General features: G+C 41.3%; 1 protein-coding gene across 5 annotated transcripts in view; it reads left to right on the top strand.

Moving 5' to 3' along the window:
• CPNE4 (copine 4) overlaps window positions 1–24,107 on the top strand; it is a 531,556-nt gene that overhangs the window by 449,479 nt on the left and 57,970 nt on the right. For all 5 annotated transcript variants that reach the window (XM_066245254.1, XM_066245256.1, XM_066245258.1 and 2 more), the window contains exon 8: window positions 17,271–17,369. In XM_066245254.1, the coding sequence (XP_066101351.1) occupies window positions 17,271–17,369 (99 nt within the window). The remainder of the gene's footprint in view (window positions 1–17,270; window positions 17,370–24,107) is intronic.

The following is a 24,107-nucleotide window of genomic DNA, read 5'->3' as shown; positions in this document are numbered from 1 at the left end:
TGTTACTCTTGGGCACTACTATAAATAATGATGTGGCAAACAGTGCTAGGTTTAATGGTCCTTGGCGCTCAGCTATTAAATTGATGACACAGCTACATCAGTATTGATGAACAGGGACCTTCTCCATCAAGGGTAATTTATATCTCGAAGTGTAATGGGCTATCCTGCTCCCATTTTTGCAAAGGCATTATTCACACTGATACAGGCAATGAAATCCATCAATAAAGAGAAACAAATATATTTTGTTTTGTAGTTAAAAAAAAGTACAAATATATGGTGATGGAAAATTATTTGACTTTGGGTGATGGGCACACAACACAATCAATAGTACAAATGCTATAGCAACGTTTACCTGAAATTTATGTACTCTTATTGATCAATGTCACCCCATTATATTTAGTTTTCTAAAGAAAAAGTTTTTAAATCCCCTAATAAATGTTGATCATAAGGAAACAGGGATTTTTTATATCACTGATGTAGAGCTTCAGGAAGATGGAAAAATAAGATGAATTTAAGAGAGGCAATTTGTACCTAATCCACAGCTTCTCCAGGAGAAGCCTTTGGATGCCCGAGAACATCATTATTTTCCACCCAGTCCCCATATACTTGGTTGACTCCACTTATCCATTAGACATCACCTTAAGTGGCATATCTTTCAAGAAGTCTTCCCTGACTTTCTGGACTGGGTTAGATGTCTATTGTAGGTGGGGTCCTCTAGAAGCCAACTTGGAGATAAGGATTCGTGCGAACATGTTCCCAGGAATAACTGATAGGGGAATGGGAATGAGCAAGTGGGGCCAGAGAAGAGAAGGAGGCAAAGCAAGGGCTGGATATCAAGCAAAGTCTCAAAAATAGGAATTTTGTCTCAATCCTACCAGGAATATCTGGAAACAGTGTAGACACATCTCAGAGTCACCTAAATCAAGAGCAACATTTAAACTTCTGCATGTCAGTCATTGGTTAAGGGCTACCCCCAAGAACGTAAACATACTACACACACATGGAAAAAAATGTCTGGCTACTTAGAGATAGTCCTCTAACAAAGACATAAATGCTGGGTGTTGGGAGAGGATGGATATCAAGAGCTAGTGTATGCCAAAATGGTCAAGGAATGAATGGTGGCATGGGTGGAACATATTGATAGCATCTGCTATACTGGCCATGCAGAGTGTTCCCATAGTACCCTGTGCACTCTCTAAGATAGCACTTATCATCCTGCATTGTAATCACTTATTTGTCTGTCTTTCCTGCTAGATTGTAAGCCTCATGAGGGCAGAAGCAATGACTATCTTGTTCATTGTTTTATCGCCAATGACTAGCACAGTACCTGGCCCGTGGTTGGTTGTGCCAATACCATTTGTCAAAGAAGAGAAGAAAGGACAAAGGGAAGATGGTTTAACAGAAGAATTACACTACTATAATGTACTGTACACTCAAAAACACATCTTGGTAAAACAACATTCTGAAACAGGTTATGCTGACCTACTTTCACTCACGCAGAATATAGAGTCTTAGTTCTAAAAGTCAGATTGTCCATCCAGCCCAGGAATTCATTTGTAACAGGCTAGCAGGGGCTCATAGATTAACTGGATGAGGGGCGAATCATCAAATCCATAGTCTGGAGTGAAGGTTGTAGTCATTTCACTATCCAGTTAATCTGAATAAATGTAAATATGACAACATTAAGACTTCTATTAATTCCTAACTCCCAGTGTTTGAATGTTGTTAAAAATCCTTGCCTAGCCCTGGCTAGTTGGCTCAGTGGTAGAGCATCAGCCCAGCATGTGTAAGTACTGGGTTTGATTCCGGGTCAGGGCACACAGGAAAAGCTTCCATCTGCTTCTCCACCCTTCCCCCTCTCCTTTCTCTCTATCTCTCTCTTCCCCTCCCACAACCAAGGCTGCATTGGAGAAAGGTTGGCCAGGGTACTGAAGATGGCTCTGTGGCCTCCACCTCAGGTGCTAGAATGGCTCCAGTTGCAGCTGAGCAACAGCCCAGATGGGCAGAACATTGCCCCTAGTGGGCTTGCCAGGTGGATCCCAATTGGGTGTACGTCAGTCTGTCTCTCTGCCTCCCTGCTTCTCACTTCAGAAAAATACAAAAAAATAAATAAAATACTTGCCTAATGTAGTCTAGAGAGCCAGCTCTCTCCTGATCACATCTGGATTGCTTTTTAATCTTTCTTTTATTCTTTTATATGTATTTAAAAAATAGAATAAACAATTCTCGCCCTGGCCGGTTGGCTCAGCAGTAGAGCGTCGGCCTAGCGTGCGGAGGACCCGGGTTCGATTCCCGGCCAGGGCACACAGGAGAAGCGCCCATTTGCTTCTCCACCCCTCCGCCGCGCTTTCCTCTCTGTCTCTCTCTTCCCCTCCCGCAGCCAAGGCTCCATTGGAGCAGAGATGGCCCGGGCGCTGGGCATGGCTCTGTGGCCTCTGCCTCAGGCGCTAGAGTGGCTCTGGTCGCAATATGGCGACGCCCAGGATGGGCAGAGCATCGCCCCCTGGGGGGCAGAGCACCGCCCCTGGTGGGCGTGCCGGGTGGATCCCGGTCGGGCGCATGCGGGAGTCTGTCTGTCTCTCCCTGTTTCCAGCTTCAGAAAAATGAAAAAAAAAAAAAAAAAAAAAAAAAAAAGAAAGAAAAAAAGAAAAAACAATTCTCAGTGACTTACTAAAATGAAAACTTGTCAGTCAAGGAAAATGGAATTGGGTGTGCCCTGGGCAATCTTCATACAGTGATTCAGGGATCTAGACTCTTTTCACTTTATAGTTCCATCATCCTCTAAAGCCTTAAAGTCTTTTGCTTCCAGACATTGGATAGGGAGATAGAGAGGAGAAGGCACATCCTCTCTTAACCACTTCAGCCCAGAGGGCAAACATGCCACATTGCCTTGGTGGTAACTAGTCACATGGCTGGGAAGTGTGGCCCACCCAGCAACAACCTTATGCTGCACTGCAGAGCTAACCAGTTCTGCCATGCAGCTATTCAACAAATATCCATTAAGCATCTACGGTGGACAAGGTTCTGTGTTCTTTGTTTGGAATAAAACGCTAAGTGAAACAGAAGTGGCTGCTGTTCCAGGAGGCAAGTTACAGTTTCTAGGGGCAATAGAAATTAATCAGGTAATAGTTATAGGAATTATTATGTGAAAACACATAATCCCAAATATTCAAATGAAGAAAATGTTTAGGGAGAGGAGAAAGTTGAAAACAAGCACATTTAAGAGGATACCCTGAAATTTTATTTATTTATTTATGTATGTATGTATGTATGTATTTTTCTGAAGTGAGAAGTGGGAAGGCAGAGAGACAGACTCCCGCATGGGCCCGTTCAGGATCCCCCTGGCATGCCCACCAGGGAGTGATGCTCTGCCCATCAGGAGCCTTGCTCTGCTGCAACCAGAGCCATTCTAGTGCCTGAGGATGAGGTCATGGAGCCATCCTCAGTGCCTGGGCCAACTTTGCTTCGATGTAGCCTTGGCTGTGGGAGGGGAAGAGAGAGACAGAGAGGAAAGAGAGGGGAAGAGTGGAGAACCAGATAGGTGCTTCTCCTGTGTTTCCTGGCCGGGAATCGAACCCAAGAATTCCACACACCAGGCCGACACTCTACCACTGAGCCAGCTGGTCAGGGTGATACCCTGAAATTTAACCAGAGTTATCTAGAGAAACTGAGAAAAGCATTACAGGCAGAAGGAACAGCATATGTCAAGGCCCTGGTAGAAACAGGAATATGAAAGAGTACCTGTGTGGTTGAAGTTCTGGGAGTGAGAAGGACGGGGCAGGATGAGGAGAAAAGCAGGCAGAGATCTTTGTGTCCCTATAGGCATGATTAGGATTTTGACTTTCCTAGTTCTGTTGATTCTTATTCTGTGTGTCCTTCTAGCCACATGTTAGCCTGTGAAGGGTGTTTATACACATGTATCCATGCCTGTGCTCTTAATTCTCCATTCTTATGACCTTCCCAGAATATCCTATCTTTAAAACCAATTTGATTTCCATGAAAGTTGGCTCCATCACAGCAGGCACATCCAACCCTGTGCCGTTCCCTCGCACACTGCAGGTTCTCACACCTCATTGCACACAGCACACACTTGCTGTTCCTTCTACCTGGCAGACTTCTCTCGCTCTCATATCTCAGGACCTCATATCTCAGGATCAGCCTAGCCCCACTGCAGATCCTTTGCTGCCTTTCCTCAAACTCCTCAAAGTCTGAGTCAGACACTGTCCCTTCCAATCCCAGGGTCCTCTGGGTGAGAAGCACCTCTAGCATGGTACTTACTAAATTGTGTGCTTGAACTATTTTCCCTACTATATTTCAGCATTTTAAGGAAAAAGACTGTTTCTCTCTCCTTTTCCTTTCCATATCCCCAGTACCTTGCTATTATTTGGTACCATACTAGATACTCAAAAAAAAAACAAAACCCCAATATTTATTGAATGAGTGAAAAAAAATAAATCTATTTCTCAAACTTCTTTTCACAAGACACTGATCTCATGACATGTTTTACCTACATACCAATGCACACGCCAGTTCCTTGGCCAAATAAATTGGGTGATACTGTGTGTTATGCCCTAATCTTGACAAGTATTTGCAGTGCCCATTAACAGGAGCCGGATGAGGTTAAGGCAACAAATGTGTTGGGTGCAAAATTTAAGGAAGCAGTCACTCTCAGCTTCAGGCAAATGGCAACTCTGTACTTGCAGTGCTCTGAGAATAGTGCTTTCTTAAATTTTGTGCCGTTGGTGGCTTGTTTGCCTCACTCTAATAACTGTGCCCTGCATATTGGCATTTCAAAGGCTCTGCAAATCCCTACAATAGAGAAGACTAACTTCTATTATCTTAGGGCAACCCAAACTTATTTGAGAATCCAGCCCTTTTTTTTTTTTAATTTTCATTAATGCCTATTAACCTCCTTCAGAATTGGTACTCTGTGAAATTAACTTTAAAAATACTTTGCTCTACAATGGATTAATATTATTTTTATTTCTGCTCTTTCATACAATAACCTTGCTGTGAAGAATGTAATTTAGATGGAAACTTGGGTCCATTTATCAAAAAACACCACTGAAAATACATTGACTTTTATGATACCAGAAGAAATTTGTAATTGTTTTCACTACTTTTGCTGGCCTCCCAAAGTAGTTATTGATGAGGCTGTTACTAGGAGTGCTATTCCCATCAGTGAATGGATGGGTTTACACTTCCAGGTAAAGAAGGTCTGTTTCATCTCTTCAAAGACAAATAAAGCTATTGGTCTGTCCAGTGATAGAAATAGAATGAGAAGAAAGGTTCAATTACTTGGGTAATAAGCCTGATAAGACAGGTCGGTGGCCCTGCTTAATACTGTCAAAATCTCAGCTCTCTGCTTGTCCATCTTGCAAATGTGTGGCTGACTCAATCCAGATGAAAAGAATAGGATATCTGTTTGGCTGACTCACAGAACCCAGTCCTCCTATCTCTACAGAAAGTGTTCTACCCAAAGTCCGCCTATAATAATTATTGTTTAGAAGAGGAGAAATGGTTCTCTTGGATGAGTTTCACTAGTAGCAATTTTAGGCTTAACAACTTCGTACAAATATTTAGTTTTCTTGTCTCATCCAGGAACTTCCAAACTCTTTTCTCACACTAAGTAAGTATGCCTCATAACTCAATGATAGTCATTGAGAGAGACCCTATCACAAATAACTAAATGAAATTTCAAGAAAAGAAAAATTGGATTATTCTAAGCCTGGTTTTAAGGATGGCTGAAATAAGTCTACACAAGGCTTTATTCAAAAGCCAATTTCTGGGTGGAGATTCAAGATCCAGACCTGGGTCAGATGTGATAGTTGCCCAAAAGTGACATGAGTGAGGGGATCCAAAGGATGAACTAAGCCCAGAAGAGTACTTACCATCAAAGGCCCTGCAGTGCTCAAAGGATAAACTAAGAGCCCAAGCAAGCCAAAGAAACATGGCAGACACTAGAACAGAGTAAGAACCAAGGTCAACCAAGGTAGTAACAAAGCAAGAGGATCCAGAATAATTTTTGTGAATCTGACTGGAACACCTGAGTTTATTTTATCTTGTCTTATGGCTAGATGGCTAGTCTAATTTAAACACCCAGAACTGGCTTGGACATGACAGTGACCATTTTCCACAGATCATTTCATGTGACTGGTAAGGATTGGCTCATTTCTCTATGCTTTTAGAACCTGTTGTGTTCCTTTTTTAAGACTTCCAAGTCATGAACACCTATGATGGCTGCAGGGGCAATGATTAAACAAGAGAAGCATGTAAATGAGTTTATGTTGGAGCTACATAGTAATCAAGTTGGCTGGCAATGCCAAGACTTCCTCCTGACTGTCAGTGAGTCCCACATTGCCAGTGTGTGGTTTTTAGCCTAATTAAGCTATACAAATAGAATCATCCATTTTTTTGTTTGTTTGTTTTTTCTGGCCTTTACATGCCTTTTCCTGCTCTGGGACCCAATGGAAGGATGTCTTAAGGCATCAAATTATAGGAATCAATAAACCACGAGCAGTATGACTCATTTAGAAGCAGAAACACAGCCATCTTGCTAGAAGAAACAATGATTACCTGTGATGAATCAAGAGAATCATGATGTTAGTTAGAGGTCAGGAATGTGGGATTCCACATGCAGCATGGGAAAATATTTAACTGTTTTTCATAAACTACCCATTGGTTCTTTTTCCTGTGATTCCTACCTCGGTGAACAGTACACTGAATAGCCCAAGCCAGAAGCTTGGAGATAATTCTCATTTTTTTTCTTCTTTCCCTCCTTCTCTCTTGACCCCAATATCTACTTAGAGATTGAGACCTAATGCTGCTACTTTCCTAATCTTTCCTGTATCACAGGCTTTCGTTGAACTTCTATTTCTCCCTTTTATTCATTCTCCACTTATCAGCCAGAGTGCTCTCTCTACATTGCTAGTCTTTTCTTTTAATTTCTTTTTTTAAATTACTTTTAATGGGGTGACATTGATAAATCAGGGCACATATGTTCAGAGAAAACACCTCCAGGTTATTTTGACATTTGATTATGTTGCATACCCCTTACCCAAAGTCAAATTGTCTTCTGTCACCTCTATCTGGTCTTCTTCTACTTCTTCTTCTTCTTCTTCTTCTTCTTCTTCTTCTTCTTCTTCTTCTTCTTCCTCCTCCTCCTCCTCCTCCTCCTCCTCCTCCTCTTTTTTGCATTGCTATTCTTATGTTATTTCTCTGTTTAAAATACTTTACATCTCTGACTTGCCTACAGAGGATCAGTTAACCAGGGAATTCTATGGAATGCTGTCGGGCTTGGTAAATGCTAGGATGGGTAGATTTCATAAAAAATGATGATAGCATCCTGTATCAACTGTAATGTAATCAGTACCTCAGAAAGTTGCAGAAAATAGACAATAAGTTTTCATTCAATAATAAATAAATAGGCAATATGGTATGTGGAATATCACTGACTCCTTCCCAAGAGACCAAGGTTCAAATCCCCACTTCACCAATTTTAAACTGAATGACCTCTGAAAAGTTATCTACTACTATAACTTCAGTGCTCCTCAAAATGGGATCAATGGCTGCCTAGTAGATTTGCTGTGAGGATTAAATGAAATATAGTTTGCCAAGAACTTGGCCAGTGAGTGCCTGGTACACAGAAGTAACTCAAATGCTCATTGTATTAAAAACAAATGAAGTGGCAGGACAAAAAGCATGTATTAGCTATCACCTACACAGAGGACTTTATAAGGAAAATTGGGGAGTTGTAACCTCTGACCTTTAGGACTTAAAGCCTGCATTACACACATCACCCCTTTTCAGTCATTCCAGGAGTATTTACTCAGGGCTCATTATTCAATAGGGTTTGAAAATCTTTCTCCCATGTCCAATAAGGATGTTAATGTTTTAAAATTTTAGTTTAGTTTGATGTTTTCAGGGAAAAGATCAACACCTGTTCAAGCAGCTCTACATCATATAGAAATCAAATGGGAAGATGCTCAGATAGACTGTCAGCCTCTCAGCTAGATCTTACACTTGTAAATTTGGTATTAAAGAGTGGTTCAAGTTGAACCAATGCAGAGTGACTCAGATCATGAAGCTAGAGTTCTTGTTGAATGCTTGAGGTATAAATCACTGTCAAAGCCTGCCTCTTCACTCTGCCCACACAGCCATAGAAGTTTCAATCTTTCTAAAAAGTAGCAAGGTATGAAGTTAAAAAGATTTGGACAAGCATTCGGGAGCCTCTGAAGCTTATCTGAACTAACCAAGTCTCACAAAGCTATAAGTCTCCAATGAAAGTGTCCAAGAGTGACACACTTCATTGTGAAATATCTCTGGCCTTGGCTGCAGTCCAAAAGAGATGTGTGAATTGGCAAGATAAAGGCAACATAAGCAATGCCCTGCCCTCCTGGGCATCTCTCAGCCTGACACTTGTGAACCTAACATTTTAGAATTTTGTTTGCCTGCTAAGAGCACTGGTGCATTGAATGATCATTAAGGATGGCTCTTAAATGTTGTTTCTTTGTCTGTGGTCAGCTTTCTTACTGAATTGAAGAAGACAGTGTGAGCCAGGATATAATTGTAATTCTCTTCATTGTAATTATTGCCGCCATTGTCACAAACCAGGGACTCCTGGATTTTCTGCCTCGTGTTTCTCAATATGTCTAAAGACTACATGCATCTAAACTGACTAGTTGCTTACTTCAAAGGCAGATTCTTGGGATCCTTTCCAGAAAACAGAATTGAATCTTTGCAGATCAAGCCCAGGAATCTGAAACTTAATAAGCCCTTCACTGGCATACTAAATCCCAAGGCATGGGAATTTTTTATTATTATTTCTCTAATAAGGGTGGAAACAATAGCACTGTTGGGCTCCTTCATAATCTGATTTAAATCTCCTCCCTTTCACTGGACAACTGTGTAACCATCCCCCAAAAGACTCTGCCTTTCTCTACCATTTATTCCTCTCTGAGGTGGGGATGATAATTCCAATGTTTCTCCCTACATTGTTGCAAGTATTTATTCAACACATACCTATTGTTTATCACCTACCATGGACTGGGAATTGTGCTGGCAAAGGGGATAAAGAAGTGAAAGACTTAGCTCCCATCCTAAAGATGCTGATTACCTATAGTGTAGAAGCTGACATGTGAGTGGATAATACTGGTGTGTAGCGAAAATGGCAAACGTGGAAGGTTGCACCAAAGGTTCTCTGGGAAGGTTCACTGTGGACAATCGGGGAAAGCTTCCAAGAGCGATTAAGGAAAGAGCACCTGGTAAACACTAGGCCAGTATAAGAGGCCTTTATCTTATTTACACAGGAGGACAGATGACCAATTTACACAGGAGGACAGATGACTAATATCAGACCCAAGGTATAGACAGATGGAGCAGTAAAGAAGCCTGGGTGCCTGATGGGACAGCTGGACAGTGTAGAGATACTTCCTCCTTCCTCTTGTTTACATTTGAGGCTGCACAAAATTGGAATGTAATCTGTCAAATTGAGTCGCTCCTCTTCCCTCCCACTGCACGCCCCAGAGACAACGCAAGCCTCCCAGAGCACTTATTTGCAGAACTTTGCACTATGCCAGGATGAATGCCCCAGGATATGAGGATGGAGATGGGAGACAGGGAGAAATGTGGGAAGCCACAGATATGAGTCCTGGCGTGGCCTTTGACATTAAACATCGTGAGATGCTTGGCAAGTCATTCAACCTCTCTGGACCTCAGTCTTCATCAGCAAAATGGTGGGCTTGCATTGGAGAAATAGTAATAAAAAATGTCCATGCCTAGGGATTTTGTGTGCCTAAGGAGAGCTTGTTAAATTTCAGATTCCCGGACCCTACCTTCAGAGACTCTGATCCAGTTGTCTGGGGAGGGCCCCAAGAATCCACCTTTGAAGCGAGCAGTGGGCCAGTTTGGATGCGTGTGGTCTCTAGACATATTGAGAAACACTGAAGTGACCATCTCCACCCTAGAGATGAATAAACTAGGTAGAGAAAGACAGTCATTTGGAAATGGTTACATAGTTGTCCAGTGAAAAGGAGGGGATATGAACCAAATTTTGAAGGACTCCAAGAGTGCTGTTGTTTCCATCCTTATCAGACCACTAGCAAGTTCCCTCCAAGGTCAAAGTGTTCCCTCTCACTGCTCAGCTTTCTTCAAGTAGTAGATATAGACCAGCCGTGATCATGTAGTCAGGGACACGTGCCAGCAGGTGTAAACAGATTGCACCTGGAAGCTCAGGGAATGATTTGACCAGGAAGCCAGGATAAATAGAAGACAAGTTACAATGTTAAAGATAGATAGATAGATGATAGATAGATAGATAGATAGATAGATAGATAGATAGATAGATAGAGTGAGAACTGACTTCTCTTAACTATGAGAATTCTGCTGTGATCCAGCAGCAGTATGTAGTTGTATGTTTGGACAGCTCATCCTGGCCCTCCAGGAACTGAATCCAATTCAGAGAACTCAGATGTCAAAGTCATACTTTAAATACCCTAAATAGCCTGACCTGTGGTGGCGCAGTGGATAAAGTGTCAACCTGGAAACGCTGAGGTTGCCGGTTCAAAACCCTGGGCTTGCCTGGTCAAGGCACATATGGGAGTTGATGCTTTCTGCTCCTCCCCCCTTCTCTCTCTCTCTCTCCCCTCTCTGTAATGAATAAGTAAAATCTTTATTAAAAAATTTTAAAAAATAAAATAAACTTTTCTTTTAAAAATAAATAAATAAATACCCTAAATATTCTATAACAGCAGTAGATAATTCACCTCTTTGTTTCCTCATCTCTAAAGTGGAAATGATAATAGTAGTGTCCCACCGATAGCGTTGCTGTGAAGATTTAATGAGTCCGGGCGTATCAAGCACTAAGAACAATGCCCGAGACAAAGTAAACATTCAATGAATGTTGGCATATCAGTGAGAGAAGACTAGTTGCCACTGAAAACTCATTTCTTAATGTGAGTCTCTAAATGCCAAGGAAGAAGGCGAGGAAAGATGGACCAGCCAGGGTCAATCAGAGAAGCAGATCCAGGGGGGATATATGGGAGGAGATTTATTGCAAGGAATTGGCGTGTGCAGTCGTGGGTCCTGGCTGGACAGATCTGAAATCCGTGGCGTGGGCCAGTGGGGAGGGCAGCCTGAAACCCTTAGGCATAAACTGAAGTTATAGATTAAAGGTAAAATGTATTTTCCTTGGGGAAGCCTCAGTCCTGCTCTTAAGGCTTTTCAGCTGACTGTGTCAGGCCCACCTAGATTAACGAGGAAATTTTCCTTTATTTTTTTTTAACAGTTTCATTGAGATATAATTGATAGACACAGAATTATACATACTTAATGCATATAATTTGATGAGTTTGGATGTATGCAAACACCTGTGATACCATCACTACAATCAAGGTAACAGACATATCCAGCATCTCCCAACCTTTCTTTGCGTCCTTTTATTTCGTGGTTAAAACACTTAACATGAGATCTACCCTCTTAACAAGTTTTGAAGTGCACAATAGCGTATTGTTAATTATAGACACTTTGTTGTACAGCACATCTCTAGAAGTTATTCAATTAACATGAATAAATCTTTACAGCCATTGAACAGCAATTCCTCGATTCTCTCCTTCACCCTAGTCCTTGGCAGCCTCTATTGTAGTCTCTGCTTCAATGAGTTTAGTTGTTATAGGCACTTCATAAAAGTGGAATCATGCAGTATTTGTCCTCTGTGACTGGCTTATTTCACTTAACATAATGTTCATTCATGTTATCACAAACTGCAAGATATTCTTTCCTTGTATAAGGCTTGAATAATATTCTATTACATGTTTCTACCATATTTTCTTTATTCATTCAGCTAACGAACCGCTCAATACACATCTCTCTGTGTGCTTTACAGACAAAGCTGTGCATCCTTTCATGTGGGAACAATGAGCGGCTTCTCTCCGCTGTTTGGTGTGTTCACTGGGCCTTAGACAATCCCAGTAGTTTATAGTTTCAATCACAGAATGGGACTTTTTACACAGAGTAGACTAAAGAGACCTTGATTATGAATTCCTGCTTCCATGAAGAGGCAGGTGACATAGCAGAAAACGTATCAGCTATGGCACCGGACACCTGGATTCAAACCCATCTTGGTCACTTTCCAAATGTCTAAGCCTGTGAATGACTCCTGTCAATGGCAGTTACCTATAAAGGGTAATAATATTGTATGTCATTGCTATCTTAAAGGATTAAAGACCATAAATACAGTATTCAATTAAAGACAAACTATGAAGTTTAGCCTCTTTCAGTTCAAAAATACCTAGTGTTAGCTGTGTGGTCTTGGGAAATTTATTTCACCTCACTGGGCCTTGGTTACCTCATCTGTAAACTGAGCAGAATGATAAATTGTCCTGGGGATAAGTTGAGTCGACATATATGAGGTTCTCAGAGCAGTATATAGCTGAGAAGTCTGGTACATGGTAAGCTTATGTGTGTTTTAATCATTACAGTTTGGTGTTTAGGTGGTAGTTGTGAAATCAGGGAGCTGGGAAACCTGATTTCAGCCCCAGCTCTGCACTCAGTGAACTTGCAGAAGTCACTTCACCTCTCTGTCATCGAGTTCCTTCTCTGTCAAAGGGGTTGACGAGACCATCTGTCGAGCTCAGACGTTTTACAACTGTACGCTTAAACTCCACTATAAGCTTTAAGAACTCAAGGAGACTTTCTGGCTTGTAGATAGTTTTGAGCATCTGATCTCTGGCAGCTCCGTCAGGCCTCCTTTATCGATTCACACCAAGAACGTTGCCTCTGGCTCCAATTTTCCACAGGGGAGGTGATCTACTTACTTTCCACCCAGACGTGTTCCTCTCTCAGCCATGTCACAGCAGCTACCAGCCAGGCAGCCTCCTGGCAGGGACAGAGGGAAAGACAAGTGTTTTTATTTTCCTGCTTCGCTGTGTCTTCCTTCCTTTGGGATCCCTGCTGAGAAAGGTCAAAACAGAATTCTGCATCTGCCCTGATGAGCAATGTCAGCGGATTGAGGGAGCAGGGCCCTGTGTCAGGGGTGGTGTCGCCTGCCCCTGGGAGCCGCGACTGGAGTCCTGTAGAGCCTGACTCATCCTCTAGCTCAGTGCTCCCTCCCCGTCACCCCAAGAGAGGGAGCACGTTACAAACATCCTTACTGTTGTGGTTGGCAGATGGAAGGAGAGACAATAACTAAAGCATGATGGGAAATCTAATAAAGGGCAAAGAAGCAAGGTAAGTAGTTTTGCTTAAGATTTTGCTGCAAACCAGAGCAGTACCTACATCTTGTCTGGCTTTTTTGATATTCTGCTGTGGCTAAGGAGGCAGGAGGGGTTACACCCCTTCTAAAGGGGTGAGGTAAAGGAGGGAACTTCTACTTTGTATCAATGCAAGGGAGTATTAAAAAGGCTGCTTCCACTTCCTTTTATTTATTTTTTATTCTTTAATTATAGTTTCTATTGTTTGTTTGTTTTGTTTTTAATTAAGTTAGGGCAGGGGAGGCAGAAAGATAGACTCTGGGGTGCCCCCTATGGGGTGCTGCTCTACCCACCTGGAGCATTGTTCCATTGCTGGGCAACCAAGCTATTTTTAGCACCTGATGCAGAAGTCATAGAGCCATCCTCAGCACCCAGGACCAACTTGCTTGAATCAATCGAGCCATGGCTGCGGGAGAAGGAGAAAAAGAAAGAGGAGAGGAAGGGATGAAGAAGCAAATGGTTGCTTCTCCTGTGTGCCCTGACCAGGAATCAAACCAAAGATATTTACAAGCTGGGCTGATGCTCTACCACTGAGCCAACTGGCCAGGGTCAAATTATAGTTTACATTCAATATTATTCTGTATTGGGTTCAAGATACAACATAGTGGTTAAACAATCATGTACTTTATAGAGTATTCCCTCCCCCTGATATTTCAAGTACCCACCTGGCTCCATATATAGTTATTATGATATTGTTGACTGTAGTCTCTATGCTGTAATTTACATCCCTGTGACTATTCTGTAACTACCAATCTGTACCTCTTAGTCCACTTTTATTCTTTCATTTGCTTCTGCCACCTTTGCTTTTTTATTTGCTCCTCCCCAAAGCTAGAAAAATAAATATGCGTGTCAAACTCAGGCATGCCATGGCTGTGTTCACTACCAGGCAAAGCTGTGAGCCTTAAAGAAGGGTCCCAGAACCTACCCTTCTTTTCTTCTCTATGTCCAGGCCCAGGTAATAAATACATGAGTGTCAGGGTTAGTGAGGAGGGACTGGCACACAGAGAAACACCTGGTTGTAAGTCATTGCAGATCATTCGACAGTGTTTGACCATGGAAGGTTCACAACACACATCCTGAGCAATTTTTCCAAATGACTGAATCATTGATTACTTCCATTATCCACTAGAAGAAATGAGGCAGAACTTCATCCTACATTGAATTAAAAGAAGGCTCTCATCACTCCTGCCAAAGCTACCTTGCATTGTTTGGCATTTCAGCCAGAATGAACTAAGCCTTTAATTGACTTTATTTTGCAACCTATACAACTACAACTCATCTTAGAGGCAAGTTCAATGAATATGCCACTAAATCCTCTGTCACATTCTCTTTTTTACTTTCTCTACTACATTTTATGTACGTAGTCCTGTGGTTTCTATTTGAACATTTCCAACAATTAAACACTCACTCTTTCAGTTTATTTGTTTTTAGACAGGTATAACTATTGGTAAATGCTTTCTTTATTTCTTCTTTATAAAATCCTCTTGAAATATTTTCCCCCTTTTTGAGCCAAAAATTGAAATACCTTTTTCTTTAATGGCATTTTAAGTACTTAAATGGTTCTTGCACTAGGTTCTGCTATAGTAATCTCAGTAGCTGAAAACAACAGCAGTTTGTTACTTGGACACACATATGTCCTTGATCGGTCATCTGGGGAATCTGCTGTGCATTGCCCTCACGAGGGACTCAGGTTGACAGTTTGCTTTTAACGTCTAACGATTGAGTAGACATATAACGACCAAACAGTTAGTGTAAGTTAAGTAATGATTTTTAACCGAATTGCAATCGTTATTTTCCAAGTCTCTGTTATTCTTCAAACTTTCTTTTTAAAAGCTAACTAAGATATCTTGAATTCCTGTTCCGTGTAACTGTAGAAGTTGACCACCCTTCGCAGTATGTCTGTGACGTTCTCACCACAGTCTGGCTCCCCATCCACTGCTCAATCATCATAGGGGCCATCGCCCCAAATGGACATAGCCCCTTTCCTTTATTCCCCAAGTCACCGCCAGCATAATGCTGTTACTGGTAGTAGATTTCTTGGAGTGTCAGGGATAATGGCAAAGGAGAAGTAAAGAAGGGCACTGAGGGATATGTAAATAACTTGACCTTGAAGATTAGACATCACCGTTTCCACAAAGTCCCTTACCTGTCTCTCACCTCCTCCCCCTCCAATGCCGGGCCCATCTTCAGCCTCTGGTGAGTCCTGCCCTCCTATCTTCTCAACCCACATTCCTGGGCCCCACCTCTGTCTCTCCTTCCAAAGGGAGAGCCCACTTCCACCGCTACTTTATTCAGCAGAGAAATTTAGCTCCCTTTGTCTTAACCTCTTCCATTCTGAGTTATTTTAAGCCATTCTGTTTCATAACTGAAGGGCTTATCAATACATTTTGTGAGCAAAATTATCTACCAAAGCCTCCACAGCTTAAGAGAGAGAAAAAGCTGAGAAATTAGTGTGTGTTTTTTTTAAGATGCTTCAAAGAAAAAAAATCTTAGCAAATGCTTTTGATTCCAAGCAACCTCATATTGGAGAAACTTTAAAATCCAGTAAGTGTGAATTATGAAGGGCGAATTGGGGAATATTTAGGGAGTAAGAACATGGAAGGCCTTAGAAGACCCATTACCTATGTGCACTCTGATTTAAGCAGGAAATGAGCATGCATCGTGGGTTATGGGTGGTGGGGGCATGAAGTAGGCACGGAGACCAGGAGGAGGCTGTTACAGTGATGCAGGTGAGGGGGAGAGGGAATGGAGAAAGGTGTGCTCATTTAAAAGACAGAAGGCATAGGATTTGGTGTGGGAGAGTGAAGGGAGAAAGAAATATCAGGAATGATACTGTTTTCTTCTTGTAGCAATAGAATGAGTGTTGGTACAATTTACTGTGACAGAAAATAAATAAGCAGGAATAAATTTAGAGGAGAACTTCTGTTTCACTTTGGACATATTTTACTTTGGGTTTGTGAGACATTGCACAGGATCAGAGAAGAGATTACAACTTGGGTTTTCCAGACAGGACTGGCTACAGTGGGATGTGTGTCCTGAGAGGGGGTGGGGTGGGGGGGACTAGGCTGCCTCTTAGAACCTTGATATTCCAGAGTAAACATCGCAATAAAAGATCCCTTTTGCTGCCTTGATCTTTTTTGAGGTCTGGGACTTTCTTGGTGCAAATCACTGGTTTAAGATGTAAAGGTAGTATTTAAAATACTGGAGACCCTAGCCCAGCCTCCCACTCTGGAAAAAAATAAGGAACTTCCTCTTCCCGTAAGTGTATATAACCAAGTAGAAGGACGGTTGCTGATTTACTCTGAGTCACTCTACAAGGTACTGCCTGGGAGCCCAGAATTCAGCCTTAACATTATTAGAGGCAGCCCTCTTGTTAGAAGTAAACATCTTATGTGTGATGGATGCCTGATATTTACCGGTGTGACTTGTCTGTCACCATTTTCTACCCATTTCAAATGTGAGTACAGTTAAAGATCTCACATTTTTGCTTTCTTACTCATTTTTCTTCACATCGCTCTTTTGCCTTCAAAAAAAAGAAAAAAAAGAAAACGTAATTAAGATAATCCCATTTATATCATTAAACATAAGCTGTCACTGTAGAAACTACATAGACTCAGGCATCTGGTTCCTGCTGTACACTGGGGAGGCTATCTGCTAACGGACAAGAATGCCAGAATTGGAGTCAGGACGCCTGCCTGCAAATTTCAGGTTTTCGTTCACCAGACGGTCCCTTTGGCAAGTCACTTATCTCCCTTTTTGTCTTATTGGCCTATGTGAGAAGTATATGCAAATTATTAGTCATTACTGTAGCACAGACTGCTTGTGATGGTGCAAGAAGGCGACGTAACCTCTATAGAAACTAAAGGAATATCACAACCCACATGCCACAGTCCTAGACTGCTGGGCTTCTGCTCCAGACCAAGCACATTTCATTGGCGGCTCTTTCTTGTAGTTTGCCCTGCCGTCAGCTCCCATGGATGCATTCTTAATTCAAAAGAAAAAAAAACTTCTTTTCTCTTGCAGTGCATAGTATGGGACTGGGACTCCAACGGCAAACATGACTTTATTGGAGAATTTACCTCAACATTCAAGGAGATGCGAGGAACAATGGAAGGGAAGCAGGTACGTGGTAAACCACACGTGGTATTTTTTCCAGTCACTTCTCTCATGAGGCTCCCAGGTATACAGAAACAGCTGGAGGTAAGGCATCAACATATGATCAATGGGATGAGAAGGGAGCATGCTGGGAATTCAGTACCTAGTGCTAGCCCAATTCAAAACAGTTGCTGTAACCTTGGATATGATACCATCCTTGTGTAGTACAGTTTCTCCATCAGTGAAATAAAAAAGTTAGATGAGAATATTTCTAATTTCCTTTAACTGTAGACTTGGTCAAGGGATTGAATCTCTGTGTACCTCAGTTTTGAAATAAAAAACAAAACAGAAATGTAGCAGTTGCATCATAGAATTTTGTGAAGATGAAATGAAATAATCTGTGATATGCACTGACCAGAGTGCCCTACACATAGCTTGAACTTTCCAAATATCTATTAATACTGATATTTCTTCCAGCTCTATAGTTTCATGACTTGGTGACATTACTTATACATTCGATGCCCTGGAGAGATTATTTGATTCCTTCAGATTTTTATTATGGGTACCAGCTCTTCATCCACTTCTACCATTTTATACTTTGGTTGCCAAGAAATGTGCCCAACACTGTGATGTACCACAGAGACATGTGGGGATTTCGTTGCACCACACAGAAACCTAACCCCTCTCTGTGTTTCCCTCAGACACACAAACTTCTGTACACACATATTTATCAATTTGTCAGTCAGTTGCTGTCATCTGGATGCTGGCCTATGTGTAATTCCTGCTCTTACCTGTTCAGTGTTCACCTGCCCAACTTCCAGCTGCAGAATCTGCATCCCTTTGCCTGAGGGCTTTCTCTGGCCACTAGAGCCTGCTCTTCCTGTCCCCACAGTGGGCTACAAAGTGTGGGGGAGATGTGAGACCAACCAGGGAGAGCTCTCAACAATTCACTGGGGAACAAAGTTGTTGTCGCATCCACAAAAACACTCGTTCTTACGTAATTCTAGTGTGCTGATGTCAAATCTGACATTAGTTTTTCTCTGTAAGCTAGTTTTTTTGCAATTCAAGATTTTAGGTTTTTATCTTATTGTAAAATTTTCAACATTTAGTTTAACATAATGAAGTAGAATGTCTTTTGGGCATCATCTTTGTGAAAATATAATAATTTATATAATGCAGTAAATACACTAATACACTAAAAGATATGATTGCATCAGAATTTGTCTATAATTTCAAAATATAACATATTAAAACACTTATTTTAATCCTAAAATGTATGCAAAACTTATTTAAATTCTATTCAGGCAAAATTTTGCGTTTGTAGCTCTTGTGTTTGTGTACTTGTTGAGGACAATCTCGTTTGATGCTCCAGCAGTAGTCTGCTCATCACAAACAGCTCCAAGATTTTTGGGAAACTTATCAAGGTGACTGTTCAGGAAGTGAATCTTAATGTTCATGTTACATCCAATGTTGTGGAAAGCCAACAGCATCCTTTGAACCAGAAGTTCATAGTTTTCTGCTTTTTTGTTGCCAAGGAAGTTCTTTATAACTGCCACAAAAGACTGTCATGCTGCTTTCTCCTCCTTATTTATCTTCTTGGCAAATTTTTCATCATGTATGAGGGTTCAAATTTGAGGTCCATAGACTACAACTGCTTTTATCTTCTCAAAAGACAAGGCAGGAAAAGCAGAAATAATATGTTGAAAGCATTCACTTTCTCTATTCTAAGCCTGAACAAACTGCTTCATTAAGCCAAGTTTGATGTGAAGTAGGAGAAAAATGATCCTGTCTCAATTAACTACAGGTTCATTCACAAATTTTGCATCCCTACTTCCAGAGCTTCACATTTCGGCCACTCCTTCTGTGTCCAGTGTTTCTCCTAAGCTCGGCTATCCCACAAACACAGAAAGCAAGGATACTTTGTGAAACCTCTCTGTTGAAATTTACCATTTTAAGATTCACACAAATGATCCAGTTATGCTCCTCCTATCAGAAAGTCGAGGACAATTTTTATGTCATTATAACTCCTCGCAGATGAGTTGAATAACCAATTGGAACCGCTGAAAATAGGCAATATATGCACATGTCACAAATGATGAAGTATTGTGCCTTTGACATTGAAGTGTGTAACAGCCACATATATAACAGACGGTGTCAGGACTATTCTTACATTTACGCCTATTTGAAGAAGCCATGATTCAATCTTAAAACAAAATAAGAGGGTGTATTTATCAGATAATAATTTTTTACATTTAAAAACAACCACAATTATGTAAAAGTGATGTTTGTAAAACATTAATTGCCTTGTGGTTATGTTCAATCCAAGAGTCATTACCCTTTAACTCCAATTTAAAAACCAATCCATGCCATTAACTGTAACAAAAAGAAATTAAAATTGCATAAAAACTAGAGCATGCACCAAAAAACGGATTTCAGATTTCGAATCAGTGATGCAGAAATATATAGAAACTGTTCTAAAACTTCATGCAACAGAAAATGAAAAAAAATTGTTTCCCAGTGAATTGATGGGTGTTGAGGTATAAAAGTGGAAAAACTCAGAGGTGTGTTCGCTGTGGGTCCCCAGCAGGAATAGGCTCTCGCTGCCCACAGCGGTAACTGACTTGATGCTCCCTCCCCATTGTGGCTATCTTTCTTCTCAGTTCCCCTCTTTCTTGGTGCTTCCTGTTATAACCTCCCAGATGAGCTAATGCACTTGAATCCTTGTCTCCGGTTTTGTTTCTGGGGGGGGGGGGGGGCACTCAAACCTGCCATTCTTACTCCCAAGCCCATTGTCCCCACGGAGTAGAAAAGAGTGACAGCAATAGCCTTGACAAAGGCCTTTTCCCTTAGAGATAAGACCCTGCCCCTGGTCTGGTCAGAAGTGCAAAAAAGATATCCCAAGTCATTATTCAAGTCCCTTCTTTGAGATGGAAGGTCAAGATACAACAAGACTGGATGGAAGTAAACTAACATTCTTTAGAATCAGAGGCTTAATCTAAGTCAGATTGTCTATTGAATACTTCCCTTCGGTCTGGAAACTCAAGGGCAGCTTTCTGAATAGCTGCAACAAAACCAGCTTTATATGCTGTCTTGTGTAAAGGCATTGCAAGGCCCTTGTCAAACACACAGAGCCCTTTGTCCACAAGCAGGCATGCGGAGTTTCGGGGCCACAATTAAAACCAACACTACATGATCAGTAAAGTTACTCCTAGGATGAAAAGGGATATAGCCAGAGAAGTTGCTCCATCAAATGTACTTGGCCAAGCTCTACTGACCTAATAAATAAGTGACAGTTATCAATACCACCTGCTAGAGCTCTAAGGAGTTTTACAAAGGTTTGCCCTGTAAAATATGAATAAAAATATCCAAATTAATAGCTATGAGAACCATTTCATCTTGAGACTCCTAAGAGGCTGTTAAAAGTAAAATTATAATGTATGTCACAACAGAAGAACACCAAAGCCTAATGCATTCAAAGAAACAGAAATAAATCTTTCAGTGTCACTGAGGAAATGGACCATATACTGCTGTATTTTTCTGTGTCACCGAGATACCATCCCGTTTTGATACATTTGCACTGTGGAAACTGTTTCCTTATTTGATTCGACTAATAGTTATTGAGGAGCACCTGCTAAATGCCAGGCACCTGCTACGTGCGAGGCTCTACGTGTGCCAGGACTGTGCACCAGAGTAAGCTATAAACACAAATCAAGTAAACAAAGCAATAAAAACGCAGTTACAACTTGTGACAAATGATATATAAAAAAACTGAAACAGTTTAGATATAAAGGTGTGGTATAGAAGAGATCATCTGAAAAAGTGACATTTAAGTTGAGGGCCTTTAGAGATGAAGCTAACCATGTAACATGCAAGGGAAAAAAGCACTTCAGGCCGAGGGAATAGCATGCAAAGTATTGAATTAGGAAGAACGTGGGGAGGCTAAGGATCTAGAAAGGGCCCTGTGAATCCAGAGCAGAGAGGGTGAGGAAGCCATGCAGGAGACGTGATTAAAGACAGAGGCAGGGGCCAGGAAAAGTCCATTCTGATAGCTCAGAAAAAAAAGGTGCTTGGGGTTTTCTTCTAAATGTGATGACAGCATGTGAAAGCTGTGCTGTTCATACAGTAGCCACTGGTTACATGTGTAACCATTATTTAAATTTTAATTGAAGTCTTCATTCCTCAATCACAGTAGCCACATTCCAAGTACTCAATAGCCTCATGTGGCTAGTAGCTTCACTATTGGCTGGTGTAGCTAGACTACTTCTGTCATTGCAGAAAATTCTACTTGACAGTGCTGCAAAGGAGTCTAGGCAAGAGACTAACATTACTTTGGCTACTGTGTAGACAGTCAATCATAAAGAGAGAAGAGAGTGAGGCAGAGAGATCTGTTAGAAGCTAATAGTATAGGCCAGACAAGATGGAATAATGACTTGGACTAAAAAAAGTAATAAGAGAGATGGAGAGAAGTGGAGAGGTATAAGATATATTTTGGAGATGGTAGCTATGAGATTTGTTGAGGATTTAATATGAAAGGGAGGTAGCAAAAGAATGACTCAAGGTCAGATGGGTAAATGTGGGTGCCTTTTCCTGACTGAGGATGTCTTATTTCAGAGAGGTCCAATTTGTGATGGAAATTTGAACACTGAGTTTGAGGACTTGGCACTCAGAGAAGAGACTTACCTGAAGTTGTATGTTAGGAGTCATAAACAATGAGAAGAGATTTAAAATCAAGAGCATGGTTGAGTACACCTAAGGAGAGAAGGTAGAAGAGAGAATAGAGAGGCTTAACCACTGAGGCACCTCAACACGTAGAGTCAGAGAGAAAAAGACATGTTGTCTTTCAAGCTTCTTCCTGTGAGAGCTCGGGTTCTGCTGATACAGGGTAAATTCAGGATTAACTCTGAATACTTCGTAGGTAGCATTTATGAACATGCTTACTTTGATGAGGTGGCCAAAAGGGAAACTTGCAAGAACAAATAAGAGAGCCCCTCCGAGGCCCTCCTGGGGGTGACCATTGTGATTAATATGATCTGGAGTGAGATTGATGTGGTCTGAATTCCAGCTCCTCCAGTGACCAAGCCTCTTCTCTGAGCCTTATCTTTCTGCTAGAAAAGGGAGTGGTAGGGAGAGTTAAATGGGACTGTGGATATAAAGTAAATAGCCCACAGCTACATGACAATTTCACGCCAGGACAAATGCAGAGTATTTAGACCTGGCTCATTCAGCACCCCCTTTCCACCCAACAGTATAAAAACCCCAGGTATCCACAGGTTTTAATTTCACTTCTTTAAATCCCTTGTCTGGCTGAGCCAACCCATCTTCCACTCTTGGTCCATCTTAGGCTGAGATGGAAATCAGTAGACTTTACATGGATGTTCATTACGGTTCATAAGAGAGCTTGAACTCTAACCCACTCAAAGTTTGTTATGACCTGCTATAGTAAAAATAAAATTAGGTTAATAGTAATTACTGAAAATAACAATCAGCACATCTAATTTTAGGATCTTTTCTACCCAATTGTTAGGACAATCGCTAAGCTACTTGTTTATAGTATAATGTTAGAGGAAGCTTTGGGGGAGAGTCAATTTAAATTTTGATTGGGGATGGACTGGGGATGCTTTTTCTAAAAATACTAAGTTTATTTTTAGACAGAACAAAATTGTCAGTTATCAAACGGTACCCACATGGAGAATGAATTAGAAGGACATCTAAGAGAAGAAAGACAACCAGCCTGACCAAGTGGTAGTGCAATGGATAGAGTGTTGGACTGGGACACAGAGGACCCAGGTTTGAAACTCCAAGGTCACTGGCTTGAGCAAGAGGTCACTCGGTCTGCTGTAGCCCCCCAGTCAAGGCACATATTAGAAAGCAATCAATGAACAACCAAAGTGCTGCAACAAGGAATTGATGTCTCTCATCTCTCTCTTTTCCTGCCTGTCTGTCCCTATCTGTTACTCTCTTTGTCTCTCTCTGTCTCTCTCTCTTGTAAAAAATAAATAAAAAAAAAAGACAACTATATGAGAGTAGAAAGGTTAGGCCTTTTAAAAAATAAGGCAGGTGATCTCCTGATTTTAGATTCAGCTTTGACTCTTTTCTCCTTCTTCCCTTCCTTCCATTCTTTTTTCTTTTATGAAAGGAGTCTTAGAGGCCTCTTAACCAGTACAGCATGCTTCTCTTCCAGACCCTTATGTGGGTGCCCAGTCCCTACTGGAACTTCCCCAGTGGTAAGGAACTACTGTATCAGTTATCTGTTGCTGAGTAACAAATTATACCAAAATATCCTGGCTGAACAAAACAATCATTATTTACTCATGATTCTCCAGGTTGGCAATTTAGGCTGAGTTTCAGTGGGATAGCTCCTCTCTGCTACACATGGTGCCAACTGAATTTACATATGCATTAGTGCCTCAACAGCTGGAATTTTTCCACATGCTTTTATTCACTGAGAAACAAATCTCAGGTTTTCTTACATGGTGTGAAAACTTCCCAGCACCAAGCCCCAGTGTATAGGCACTTTTCAATCCTCTCTTCATACCACTTTTGCTATTGTCCCATTGGTCAAACAAGTCACCTGACTTAGCTCAGCACCACTGTGGGAGGGAACTACACAAATGCACGGACACCAAGAGGAATGGATCACTGTGGGCCAGTGCTGTATCAGTCTACCCTACTCACATCTGCCTCAGAGATTGCTTCATTTTCAGACACTTATCATTGTCAGAGAGTGAAAATTTTTCTCCTGAGTGGAAATCCAAGGATTCAGCT

This window comes from Saccopteryx bilineata, chromosome 10, assembly GCF_036850765.1.
Source record: "Saccopteryx bilineata isolate mSacBil1 chromosome 10, mSacBil1_pri_phased_curated, whole genome shotgun sequence".
Lineage (NCBI taxonomy): Eukaryota > Metazoa > Chordata > Mammalia > Chiroptera > Emballonuridae > Saccopteryx > Saccopteryx bilineata.
Note: the sequence above shows the minus strand (reverse complement) of the source record. Positions and strands in the feature narration are given on the sequence as shown.